At 53.0% G+C, this 13,369-nt stretch overlaps 2 protein-coding genes across 2 annotated transcripts in view; one reads left to right on the forward strand and one right to left on the reverse strand.

Moving 5' to 3' along the window:
- On the forward strand, nucleotides 1-9,184 carry LOC147094925 (paxillin-like). The gene is made up of 3 exons (XM_085974551.1): nucleotides 1-115; nucleotides 5,706-5,854; nucleotides 7,184-9,184. The coding sequence occupies exons 1-3, from the start codon at nucleotides 37-39 to the stop codon at nucleotides 7,448-7,450; spliced, it is 495 nt and encodes a 164-aa protein (XP_085830677.1). The 5' UTR covers nucleotides 1-36; the 3' UTR covers nucleotides 7,451-9,184.
- nif3l1 (NIF3 NGG1 interacting factor 3-like 1 (S. cerevisiae)) overlaps nucleotides 9,100-13,369 on the reverse strand; it is a 19,543-nt gene continuing 15,273 nt past the window's right edge. Inside the window, exons 6-7 of the mRNA XM_085974546.1 lie at nucleotides 12,481-12,564; nucleotides 9,100-9,561 (exon numbers count right to left, since the gene is read on the reverse strand). Coding sequence (XP_085830672.1) covers nucleotides 9,377-9,561; nucleotides 12,481-12,564 — 269 coding nt within the window. The 3' untranslated portion in view covers nucleotides 9,100-9,376. The remainder of the gene's footprint in view (nucleotides 9,562-12,480; nucleotides 12,565-13,369) is intronic.

The raw sequence follows: 13,369 nt of genomic DNA on the forward strand, positions 1-13,369 counted from the left end.
TGCTTCAAGTCTTCTTTTCCCCCTCTCCTTTAGAAAATGGTGACTGCACTGGACCGGAACTGGCATCCCAACCACTTCTGCTGCGTGAAGTGTGGCCGAGTGTTCGGCGAGGACGGTGAGTGGCCCGCACTGCATTCCAAGCCCCCAGCTCGCCCAGACGGCAAACCAGACGTCTGTTAGACGGGGTGGGGGGCGGGGGGGGGATCCTGCCGGCCTGTCCGAGGGAGGTTATTGTCCCAACCCCTCCCTCCCGAGACCAGACACTGGTGGCTGGAGATGAACCCTGGCCTCGGGAACCTAACCTGGAGGGAAGGTGAAGGAATCGGGTTCCTGATTGAGGTTTCTTGGTCACGCGGGTATACGCTGGTGTTGTCAGCATGTTATGTAACCAGTAATCCAGTAGGGCACAAGTTGAAATCCCACCACGGCAGGATTGCGCTCCACTTGCCTGGATGAGTGCAGCTCCAACAACACTCAAGAAGCTCGACACCACCCAGGACAAAGCAGCCCGCTTGATCGGCACCCCATCCAGCACCTTAAACATTCACTCCCCCCACCACCGGTGCACCGTGGCTGCAGTGTGTACCATCTACAAGATGCACTGCAGCAACTCGCCAAGGCTTCTTCGGCAGCACCTCCCAAACCCGCGACCTCTTCCACCTCTTCTTCTTAGGCAGTCCCTCGGAACCGAGGATGACTTGCTTCCACATTAAAAATGAGTTCGCAGGTGACTGATGAGTCCAATGCGGGACCTACAGTCTCTGTCACAGGTGGGGCAGACGGTGGTCGAAGGGGCGGGTGGGTGGGGTGCTTGGGTTGACGTGCGCTCCTTGCGCTTGGCTTCCGCTTGCTCCCGGCGAAGAGACTCGAGGTGTTCGGCGCCTTCCCGGATGCTTCTCCTCCACTTTGTGCGGTCTTGGGCCAGGGATTCCCAGATGTCGGTGGGGATGTTACACTTTTTCAAGGAGGCTTTGAGGGTGTCCTTGAAGCGTTTCCTCTGCCCACCTGGGGCTCTCTTGCCGTGCCGGAGCTCCGAGTAGAGCGCTTGTTTTGGGAGTCTCGTATCGGGCATGCGGACAATGTGACCCGTCCATCGGAGCTGATCGAGCGCGGTCAGAGCTTCGATGCTGGGGATGTTGGCCTGAGCGAGAACACTGATGTTGGTGCGCCTATCCTGCCAATGGATTTGCAGGATCTTGCGGAGGCAGCGTTGGTGGTACCTCTCCAGTGCTTTGAGGTGCCTGCTGTACATGGTCCATGTCTCTGAGGCATACAGCAGGGCAGGTATCACTGCTGCTCTGTAGACCATGAGCTTAGTGCCGGGTTTGAGGTCCTGGTCTTCAAACACTCTCTTCCTCAGGCGACCGAAGGCTGCACTGGCACACTGAAGGACAAGTGCAGCAGGCACATGGGAACACCACCACCTCCAAGATCCCCTCCAAGTCACACACCATCCTGACTTGGAAATATATCGGCCGTTCCTTCATCGTCACTGGGTCAAAATCCTGGCACTCCCTCCCTAACAGCACTGTGGGAGCACCGTCACCACACGGACTGCAGCGGTTCAAGAAGGCGGCTCACCACCACCTTCTCGAGGGCAACTAGGGATGGGCAATAAATGCTGGGCTTGCCAGCGACGCCCACATCTCGCGAATGAATTTTGGAAACTCGACTAATGCCCCTTTAGGAACGGTAGCCGGCGGTCCTTGCCGGGCTGGGCCTACAGGTAACTCCAGTCCCACACCTGATGTGGTTGTCTCTTAACTGCATCAAAACCGCCTGGCCTTGGAGGGAGTGCGGCGTAGGTTTACCAGAATGAAACCCGGACTCCAAGGGTTAAGTTAGAAACATAGCAACATAGAAGATAGGAGCAGGAGTAGGCCATTCGGCCCCTCGAGCCTGCTCCGCCATTCAATGAGATCATGGCTGATCATCCAAACTCAGTACCCTGTCCCTGCCTTCTTCCCATATCCCTTGATCCCTTTAGCCTTAAGAAATATGTCCAACTCCTTCTTGAATATATTTAATGAACTGGCCTCCACTGCCTTCTGTGGTAGAGAATTCCACAGGTTCACCACTCTCTGGGTGAAGAAATTCCTCCTCATCTCAGTCCTAAATGGCTTACCCCTTATCCTTAGACTGTGACCCCTGGTTCTGGACTCCCCGACCATCGGGAACATCCTTCCTGCATCTAGTCTGTCTAGTCCTGTTAGAATTTTATAAGTTTCAATGAGATCCCCTCTCATTCTTCTAAACTCCAGCAAGTATAAGCCCCATCGACACAATCTCTCCTCATACGTCATTCCTGCCATCCCAGGTATCAGTCTGGTGAATCTTCGCTGCACTCCCTCCATGGCAAGAACGTCCTTCCTCAGATAAGGCGACCAAAACTGCACACAATACTCAAGGTGTGGTCTCACCAAGGCCCTGTACAACTGCAGCAAGACATCCTTGTTCCTGTACTCGAACCCTCTCGCTATGAAGGCCAACATACCATTTGCCTTCTTAACCGCCTGCTGCACCTGCATGCTTCCCTTCAGCGACTGGTGCACAAGGACACCCAGGTCTCGTTGCACTTCCCATTCTCCCAATCTATTGCCGTTCAGATAATAATCTGCCTTCCTGTTTTTGCCACCAAAGTGGATAACCTCACATTTATCCACATTATACTGCATCTGCCCAATCACCCAACCTGTCCAAATCATACTGGAGTTTCTCTGCATCCTCCTCACAGCACACACGCCCACCCAGCTTTGTGTCATCTGCAAACTTGGAGATATTACATCTCGTTCCCTCGTCTCGATCATTAATATATATTGTGAATAGCTGGGGTCCAAGGACCGATCCCTGCAGTACCTCACTATTCACTGCCTGCCACTCGGAGAAAGACCCGTTTATTCCAACACTTTGCTTTCTGTCTGCCAACCAGTTCTCTATCCAAGTCAGTACCTTGCCCCCAATCCCATGTGCCTTAACATTACATGCTAATCTCTTATGCGGGACCTTATCGAAAGCCTTCTGAAAGTCCAAATACACCACATCCACTGGTTCTCCCTTATCTATTCTACCAGTTACATCCTCAAAAAATTCCAGAGAGGAGGAGGGATTACACAAATTAGGGTTGTATTTCCTGGAATTTAGAAAGTTAAGGGGTGATCTGATCGAAGTTTTCAGGATATTAAGGGGAACAGATAGGGTAGAGGCAGAGAAACTATTTCCGCTGGTTGGGGATTCTAGGACTGGGGAACATAGTTTAAAAATTAGAGCCAGACCTTTCAGGAGTGAAATTAGGAAACACTTCTACACACAAAGGGAGGTAGAAGTTTGGAACTCTCTTCCGCAAACAGCAATTGATGCTCGATTAATTGTTCATTTTATCTCGGAGATTGATAGATTTCTGTTAACCGAAGGTATTAAGGGATATGGGCCAAAGGCGGGTATGTGGAGATAGTCAAAGAGTCATAGAGGCACAGAAGGAGGCCATTCGGCCCATCGAGTCCGTGCCGGCTCTCTGTAGAGTAGTCCAGTCAGTCCCATTCCCCCGTTCTATCCCCGTAGCCCTGCAAGTTTATTTCCCTCAAGTGCCTATCCAGTCTCCCCTTGAAAACACTGAGGCCTAGAAATTGGGTGGCTAGCGCCACCTTTTAGCACCTAAAGAGGCAGTCAGTGGCTGTAGCACCACTGGCTGCGCCTTGCGCCATATTGAGTTGGGGCGCTAATGGTGGTGTTAACCTGTTGCGCTGCGCCGCCACCGATGACGTCATCGGTGTGCGCAGCGCCCCATTCGCGTCCCGATCGCGATATTGGGTAGCGATCGCCGCTGCTGCGCCGATCGCTACCCGCGCCCGGTTCTCGGGGCCTTACTGCGCCGGCAGAGGCGCAAGTTAAGGTGGAGGTGCGGGGCGGCCGGTTTTTCCGGCGGCCGCCTGCCAGCACCTCCGTCCCTGACCTCCAGATCCCCCCTCCCCCGCCCCCGTGGCATTGCCGGCTGTTTCCCGAGAGCCCGGCACTTCTCCGCGGTGCCGGGCTCTTTTGCCGGCATTCGCGACCGGGGATCGCGCCGTTGCAGGCTCCTCCCCCTTAACTTTGGGAGGAAGGCCTGCAGTACCACAGCGTGCCGTGCCGCAGCATGTGGCGCTGCGGCACGTTGCGCTGCGAAATTCAGTTTCAGCGCCCTAAGAGGGACGCGGAGCGCCTCGAGCCGCGCCGCGTCCCCTCTAGGCGCACTGAAACCGAATTTCCGACGATCGATAATGCTCGAAACGCTGTGCAAAATCCAGCGCCCAGGCGATTTTTGCCCCACTTTGGCGCCTCACCCCAATTTCTAGGCCTGAGTGTTTCCGCTTCCACCACTTCCATCGGCAGCGAGTTCCAGGTCCTCACCACTCGCTGCGTAAAAAAGTTTTTCCTCACGTCCCCCCCCCCTGTATCTCTTGCCCAAAACCTTAATTCTGTGTCCTAGTCCTTGTACCATCAACTAGTGGGAACAGCCTTTCCCCGTCTAGACTATCCAAACACATCATAATCTTGTACACCTTTATCAAGTCACCCCTCAACCTCCTTTGCTCTAATGAAAACAAATCCAGCTTTTCCTTGTAACTAAGATCCCAGATCAGCCATGATCTCATTGAATGTCAGAACAGGCTCGAGGGGCTGAATGGCCTACTCCTGTTCCTATGTCTCTTTGCTAGATGTTCGACGCTCAAGAAGGCCCATCACCAGCTTCAAAAGGGGCAACCAGGGGGATGGATGATAAATCCCAGCCTTGCCCACATCGCGAGAATTAATTGAAACAAAGACTTTCCACACGGGAAGTAGGGGTGGGTGGGAGTTAAATGGGGCCTTCGTAGCGAGAGGGTTCGAGTACAGGAACAAGGATGTCTTGCTGCAGTTGTACAGGGCCTTGGTGAGACCACACCTTGAGTATTGTGTGCAGTTTTGGTCGCCTTATCTGAGGAAGGATGTTCTTGCCATGGAGGGAGTGCAGCGAAGATTCACCAGACTGATACCTGGGATGGCAGGAATGACTTATGAGGAGAGATTGGGTCGATTGGGCTTATACTCGCTGGAGCTTAGAAGAATGAGAGGGGATCTCATTGAAACTTATAAAATTCTGACAGGACTAGACAGACTAGATGCAGGAAGGATGTTCCCGATGGTCGGGGAGTCCAGAACCAGGGGTCACAGTCTAAGGATAAGGGGTAAGCCATTTAGGACTGAGATGAGGAGGAATTACTTCACCCAGAGAGTGGTGAACCTGTGGAATTCTCTACCACAGAAGGCAGTTGAGGCCAATTCATTAAATATATTCAAGAAGGAGTTGGATATATTTCTTAAGGCTAAAGGGATCAAGGGATATGGGGAGAAAGCAGGGACCGGGTACTGAAATAGGATGATCAGCCATGATCTCATTGAATGGCGGAGCAGGCTCGAGGGGCCGAATGGCCAACTCCTGCTCCTATCTTCTATGGGCCGGGTTCCTGGGCCCAAGCCCCCTGGGGAAGGAGCCTCCTGGGAGCAGGTTGCCGGGGCGATGGGAAATCCCAGTCAGGACGGTGAGGTGGAAGTAGGCCTCAGCGACCGATTTGGGCTTATTTTTCCGGCCCTGATTTGGGGGGGTGTGTGTTTATTTTGACCCGAGGGTGTGCTGCACGTTGCGCGACCTTAAATTAATTGCCCCTCCCCTCCCGCTGTCCCATCGACAGGTTTCCACGAGCGAGATGGGAAGCCGTACTGCCGGCAGGACTTCTACGAGATGTTTGCCTCGCGTTGCCACGGCTGCAGCCAGGCCATACTGGAGAACTACATCTCTGCCCTCAATGCCTTGTGGCACCCGGAGTGTTTCGTATGTCGGGTGAGTGAGCAGCGGCGATAGACCGGGGTGGTGGGGGGGGAAAGAGGTGGCGGCGTTCGGGTGGGATCATGCCATGCGAAACCAGCAACGACGGCCATTTTATAAATGGGCAAAGGAGGCGGCCATTTTGCGCGCGAGACAGGGACCGCCCCCCCCCACTCACGACCAGAGACAACAGGATGGTGGCGAGAGAGGTGTGGAGCGGGTCATTCAATGACTCCGACTGATTTACAGAAAATCCCAGCACAGGAGCAGGCCGTTCGGCCCATTGATTCTGTATCAATCCCAAAGTCATCCCACTGCCCCGCTCCCTCCCCATAGCCCTGTATCAATCTCCAAACTAATCCCACTGCCCCGCTCTTTCCTCATAGACCTGTATCAATCCCCAAACTGATCCCACTGCCCCGCTCTCTCCCCATAGCCCTGTATCAATCTCCAAACTAATCCCACTGCCCCGCACTCTCCCCATAGCCCTGTATCAATCCCCAAACTAATCCCACTGCCCCGCTCTCTCCCCATAGCCCTGTATCAATCCCCAAACTAATCCCACTGCCCCATGCGCTCCCTATAGCCCTGTATCAATCCCAAACTAATCCCACTGCCCCACTCTCGCCCCATAGCCCTGTATCAATCCCCAAACTAATCCCACTGCCCCGCTCTCTCCCCATAGCCCTGTATCAATCTCCAAACTAATCCCACTGCCCCGCTCCCTCCCCATAGCCCTGTTTCAATCCCAAACTAATCCCACTGTCCTGCTCTCTCCCCATAGCCCAGTATCATTCCCCAAACTAATTCCACTGCCCCATGCGCTCCCCATAGCCCTGTATCAATGATAAACTAATCCCACTGCCCTGCTCTCCCCGCATAGCCCTCTATCAATCCCCAAACTAATCTCACTGCCCCACTCTCTCCCCATAGCCCTGTATCAATCATAAACTAATCCCACTGCCCCGCTCTCTCCCCATAGCCCTGGATCAATCCCCAAACTAATCCCACTGCCCAGCTCTCTCCCCATAGCCCTGTATCAATCCCCAAACTAATCCCACTGCCCCGCTCTCTTCCCATAGCTCTGTATCAATCCCCAAACTAATCCTACTGCCCCGCTGGTTACAGACTGACACCCAGTGAATGGGGATGGGTTGGGGCTGGTAGGGTGGGTGGGGGAGATTGGCGCGCGTGAACCCCATGACCCCTGGAGCCCCAGGGGTCAGAGGTTGGCTTCGAACCTGTGTTGACAGCAGGTGAAAGTCGTCCCCTCCGCTCACCACTGTTTCCTTCTCTCTCTCTATCTGTCCTCCCCCTGCCGATTTCCTCCCTCTGTCCCCGCAGGATTGCTACACGCCTTTTGTAAACGGGAGTTTCTTTGAGCACGCGGGCCAGCCTTACTGTGAGATCCACTACCACAAGAACCGCGGCTCGCTCTGCTCCGGCTGTGAGAAGCCCATCACGGGCCGCTGCATCACCGCCATGGGCAACAAGTTCCACCCCGAGCACTTCGTCTGTGCCTTCTGCCTCAAGCAGCTGAACAAGGGCACCTTCAAGGAGCAGAATGACAAGCCCTACTGCCACCCCTGCTTCACCAAGCTCTTTGGCTAGACGCCTGGCCTCCTGTCTGCTCCCCGCCAGACGATCGCATTTACAAGGAACGAACCACGAGGAAGCGGGAACGGGTCAACGCTGGGCTGGGTTTCGTATGTCCGCAAGCGGGAGATGGTAACTCCAGGGCGCCCCTGTTCGAAGGGGGAGTGTGAATAGATTTCTCAAATCCACAACCAACTCCTCCATCACTCAGCTTGTCTCGCTTTCTAATTCCAGCTCCTCCTCCACTCAGTTTATCTTGCATTCTAATATCAGCTCCTCCATCACTCAGCTTGTCTCGCTTTCGAATTCCAACTCCTCCATCACTCAGCTTGTCTCGCTTTCTAATTCCAACTCCTCCATCACTCAGCTTGTCTCGCTTTCTAATTCCAGCTCCTCCTTGCACTCTAAAACTATCTCCTCCATCACTCACCTTGTCTCATTTCTAAACGCAGCTCCTCCATCACCCACTTGTCTTGCTTTCTAATACCAGCTCCTCCACCACCCAATGTGTCTCACCCTCTAATTCCAGCTCCTCCATCACTCAGTTTATCTCACGTTCTAATACCAGCTGCTCCATCACTCCGCTTGTCCCACTCTCAGAATCCAGCTCTCAGATGTACAGAAGCTGGCACTGAGACACACGCAGGCCCTACAGTACAAGACACCTCCGACAGTGCAGCACTCCCTCAGTACTGACACTGGGAGTATCGGCCTGGATTATGGGTTCGAGTCCCTGGAGTGCGTGGGGCTCGAACCCTCGACCTTCTGATTCAAAGGTGAGAGTGAGACCCACTAAGCCACAGCTGATCTAAAACTACATCTCCAAAAGAAAATTAATTGTTTAGTTATTGCCTGAACAAAACCAGCATGAATATTGAGACACACACGGAACGTACAGTACCAGAGGGGAGTGAATCGTTCCCTTTTACCCGCTGTGTGCTGTACATGTACAGGAGCTGACACTGAGACACACACAGGCCGTACAGTACCAGAGGGGAGTGAATCGTTCCCTTTTACCTGCTGTGTGCTGTACATGTACAGGAGCTGACACTGAGACACACACGGGCCGTACAGTACCAGACGGGAGTGAATCGTTCCCTTTTACCCGCTGTGTGCTGTACATGTACAGGAGCTGACACTGAGACACACACGGGCCGTACAGTACCAGACGGGAGTGAATCGTTCCTTTACCTGCTGTGTGCTGTACATGTACAGGAGCTGACACTGATACACACACGGGCCGTACAGTACCAGACGTGAGTGAATCAGATACCAGCTCCTCCATCACTCAGCTTGTCCTGCTCTCTAATTCCAGCTCCTCCCATCACTCAGTTTGTCCCGCTTTCAGCACAGGCTGGGAGATGGAACCTGGGCCCTTCCCGCTCTCTGTGTATAGGGCTCAGTTACACAACAGGCTACGTGCCCCTGGGTGTCCCATGTTCAACATTCCCCGGGTAACGCTCCACCCCGAGTGCCCTGTGTTAAACATTCCCCGGGTAACACCAGCCCCCAAGTCCCTCCTTGCCTTTAATCTGACCTGGGTGCTGTTTAATTTATGTACTCCTGTTAATTGTACCACAATTTTTGTACTCGACACACCTATATATTCCGCAAGGCTGCCGAATGCTCAGCAGCCTTCACAGTATAATCATAGCCAGTTAAAACCTCAGTATTTTATGTTTATTGGTTTTACTTTATAGTCCTGCAAATTACAAATTACCTCTTCAAATAAACTATGCAATTACTGGTCATCTGTGTTCATTTTTATTTCAAAACAGTTCATTTCTCCACCAGTCTTGACCTGTCTCTGAGGCCTGCGGTGGTCGTAGGCCCGAACAGTCACCGCCAAGCCTATTTTGAAATGAGATTCTCCCGGTGTCAGTGCTGTAATCATTTTATTGAAGGGTTTTGATGCTCGACCTCCCCTGCTCGTCGTCGTGCTCACATCACACGGAGAGGTTCCTGGTCATGGGCGGACAGGAGGACGGTGACCTGGTTGTGGAAGCGCTGGGTCAGGACGTCCCTGAGCTCGGTCAGGAACCCTCGCTCCGTGTTGCTGTGCTCGCAGAGCACGACGGTCGTTCCCGCGGCAACCGCGTCCAACACCTCATGGTGCGACATTTCACCTAGAAACACAAAGACCCAAACTCAGCACCAGGCCGGGGACCAGAACATCAGAACTAGGAGCAGGAGGAGGCCCCTCGGCCCCTCGAGCCTGCAGGAGTCGGCCCCTCGAGCCTGCTCTGCCATTCAATAAGACCAGGGCTGACCTTCGACCTCAACTTCACTTGCCCACCCCATCCCCATATCACTTGATTCCCTTAATATCCAAAATTCTATCGATCTCAGTCCTGAATATACTCAACGACTGAGCCTCCACAGCTCCCGGGTAGAGAATTCCAAAGATTCACCACCCTCTGAGGGAAGAAATTCCTCCTCCTCTCAGTCCTAAATGGCCGACCCCGTATTCTCAGACTGTGACCCCTGGTTCTAGACTCCCCAGCCAGGGGAAACATCCTCCCTGCATCTAGTCTGTCAATCCCCCTCAGAATTTCAATGAGATCACCTCTCATTCTTCTAAACTCCAGAGAGTATCGGCCCATTCTACACAATCTCTCATCATAGGACATCCCTCTCATCCCAGGAATCAATCTAGTGAACCTTCGGTGCACCGCCTCCAAGGTAAGTATATCCTTCCTTAGATAAGGAGACCAGAACTGTGCACAGTACTCCAGGTGTGGTCTCACCAAGGCCCTGTACAATTGGAGCAAGACTTCCTTACTATTATACTCCAACCCCCTTGCGATGGATGTGGCCTGGGCCCTTCCTGCTGTGTGTGGGGGTTCTCAGGCTCCCCTTACACCCTCCAAACCATTGCAGCCCCTCGTACAAAAGTCAGCAAGTCTCAGACGCAGCCCCTGAACGACACGCTCGCTGATCCGGACATACCCGTGAAGAACAGACCAGCCTTCACTCCCTGCAGAACGCTCGCCCCAGAGCCAGCACAGGCAGCAGCAGTCGACACCACAGAACCTGCACCTCAATGAGGTGAGGCGAGAGCGACTGCCCTTGACATGTGTGCATGTACATAGGTCCCTGAAGGCAGCAGGACAGGTAGATAGGGTGGTTAAAAAGGCATATGGGATACTTGCCTTCATTAGCTGAGGCATAGAATATAAGAGCAGGGAGGTTATGATGGAACTGTACAAAACGCTAGTTAGGCCACAGCTGGAATACAGTATGCAGTTCTGGTCACCACACTATAGGAAGGATGTGATTGCATTGGAGAGGGTGCAGAGGAGATTCACCAGGATGTTACCTGGGCTGGAGCGCTTCAGCTATGAAGAGAGACTGGACAGGCTGGGGTTGTTTTCCTTCGAGCAGAGAAGGCGGAGGGGGGACCTGATTGAGGTGTACAAAATTATGAGGGGCATAGATAGGGTAGATAGAAAGGAACTTTTCCCCTTAGTAGAGGGGTCAATAACCAGGGGATTAGAATAGACAGGGCTTGACGGGCCTCTTTCTGTGCTGTATAACTCTCTGACATCAAGGCAGCATTTGACTGAGTATGGAACCTAGGCCCAGCCATCTTCAGCTGCTTCATCAATGACCTTCCCTCCATCATAAGGTCAGAAATGGGGATGTTCGCTGATGACTGCACAGTGTTCAGTGCCATTCACAACTCCTCAGATAATGAAGCAGTCCATGCCCGCATGCAACAAGACCTGGACGACGTTCAGCCTTGGGCTGATAAGTGACAGGTAACATTTGCGCCACACAAGTGCCAGGCAGTGACTATCTCCAACAAGCGAGAGTATAACCACCTCCCCTTGACATTCAATGGCATTACCATCACCGAATCCCCCACCACCAACATCCTGGGGGTCACCATTGACCAGAAACTTAACTGGACCAGCCACATAAATACTGTGGCAACAAGAGCAGGTCAGAGGCTGGGTATTCTGCGGCGAGTGTCTCACCTCCTGACTCCCCAAAGCCTTTCCACCATCTACAAGGCACAAGTCAGGAGTGTGATGGAATACTCTCCACTTGCCTGGATGAGTGCAGCTCCAACAACACTCAAGAAGTTCGACACCATCCAGGACAAAGCCGCCCGCTTGATTGGCACCCCATCCACCACCTTAAACATTCACTCCCCCCACCACCGGCGCACCGTGGCTGCAGTGTGTACCATCTACAAGATGCACTGCAGCAACTCGCCAAGGCTTCTTCGGCAGCACCTCCCAAACCCGCGACCTCTTCCACCTAGAAGGACAAGGGCAGCAGGCGCCTGGGAACACCACCACCTCCAAGTTCATTGCTTGTTGGAGATAGTCAGTGCCTGGCAGTTCTGTGCCGTGAATGTTACCTGCCACTTGTCAGCCCAAGCCTGAACGTCGTCCAGGTCTTGTTGCACGCGGGCACGGACTGCTTCATTATAGAAACATAGAAGATAGGAGCAGGAGTAGGCCATTCGGCCCTTCGAGCCTGCTCCGCCATTCAACGAGATCATGGCTGATCATCCAAACCCTAGCACCCGGTCCCTACACCGACAGCCATCCCACCCAAGCCCTATCCCCGTAACCCCACGTATTTAATCCCCCCTAACGCTAAGGGTCAATTTTTTTATCATGGCCAATCAACCTAACCCGCACATCTTTGGACTGTGGGAGGAAACCGGAGCACTCGGAGGAAACCCACGCAAACACGGGGAGAATGTGCAAACTCCACACAGACAGTCACCCGAGGCCGGATTCGAACCCGGGTCCCTGGCGCTGTGAGGCAACAGTGCTAACCACTATGCCACCGTGCTGCCACAGCTTCTTACCTGAGGAGTTGAGAAGCTGTGGGCTTATCCAAGAGGGACTCGAGCCTGGGACGGCGGCGGGAGAGCAGGAAAGTCGAGGAGTACTGAAGGGTCGGGGGTCGGGATTTTGGGAGGGCAGAGTACCGGAGAGGGGAGAAATGAGAGGAGGCACGACGACAGGAGAGAGGGATCTAGGAGAGACAATCCCTGAACTACACGTTCGTTCACCCAGACATACCCGTGAGGAACAGATCAGCCTTCACTCCCTGCAGAACGCTCGCCCCAGAGCCAGCACAGACGGCAGCAGTCGACACCATAGAATCTGCAACAAGATACAGAGTCAGTATCCGGGAAGCCCACACACCTCAACAGCAGCGACTTGTATTTATATAGCGCCTTTGCAGTACGGAAAGAGTTAAAATGACATCGCTGGCACTTTCACTGAATGGTGTAAGAAAGACAGGTGCTAACATGAAAGGCCACATCTATAAAGATGCGGTCAAGATAGCTGATCTTTGAAGAGAGAAAAAACAATTAAGTGGAGACAGGATGTCCAGCATTTCAACTGCCTTTAACAGCTTTATTACCCAGGTCGCATTCCAAGGTATCTTTTAATTAGCATTCAGCAGTTTGAGTGACTGATTGAGGAGGCAGCTCACAGATGTTTACATTAAGATTTGTAACCAATCCGGGAAAGTACGTGCGGGCCAAGAACCAATCAGGTGGCAGGAATGAATTGTGCATGAGGCTGCCATGCTTATTTTAATGTATCAGAATGTAGTGTTTGCTGTAACAATTTGGAGAAGTCTGGCTAAAGACAGAGCAGACTGCCTCCCCACCGGTGTAATAAAGACGACTTCACTATCGATCTAAAAACCTTGCGTCAAGTGTTGGGTTCAAATACTCCACAACAGGCTTTAACCTAGCAAAACGTCCCAAGGCGCGCCACAGGAGTATTTTAATACAAAGAATTTGACACTGATCCACACAAGGATAAGTTAGGGCAGGTGACCAAAAGCTTGGTCAAAGAGGTAGGTTTTAAGGAGTGTCTTAAAGGAGGAGAGGTAGCGAGGCGGAGAGGTTTAGGCAGGGAATTCCAGAGCTTAGGGCCTAGACAACAGACGGCA

This window comes from Somniosus microcephalus, unplaced genomic scaffold (genome assembly GCF_052327205.1).
Source record: "Somniosus microcephalus isolate GS21.2 unplaced genomic scaffold, FLI_Smic_1.0 unresolved_chr1, whole genome shotgun sequence".
NCBI lineage: Eukaryota > Metazoa > Chordata > Chondrichthyes > Squaliformes > Somniosidae > Somniosus > Somniosus microcephalus.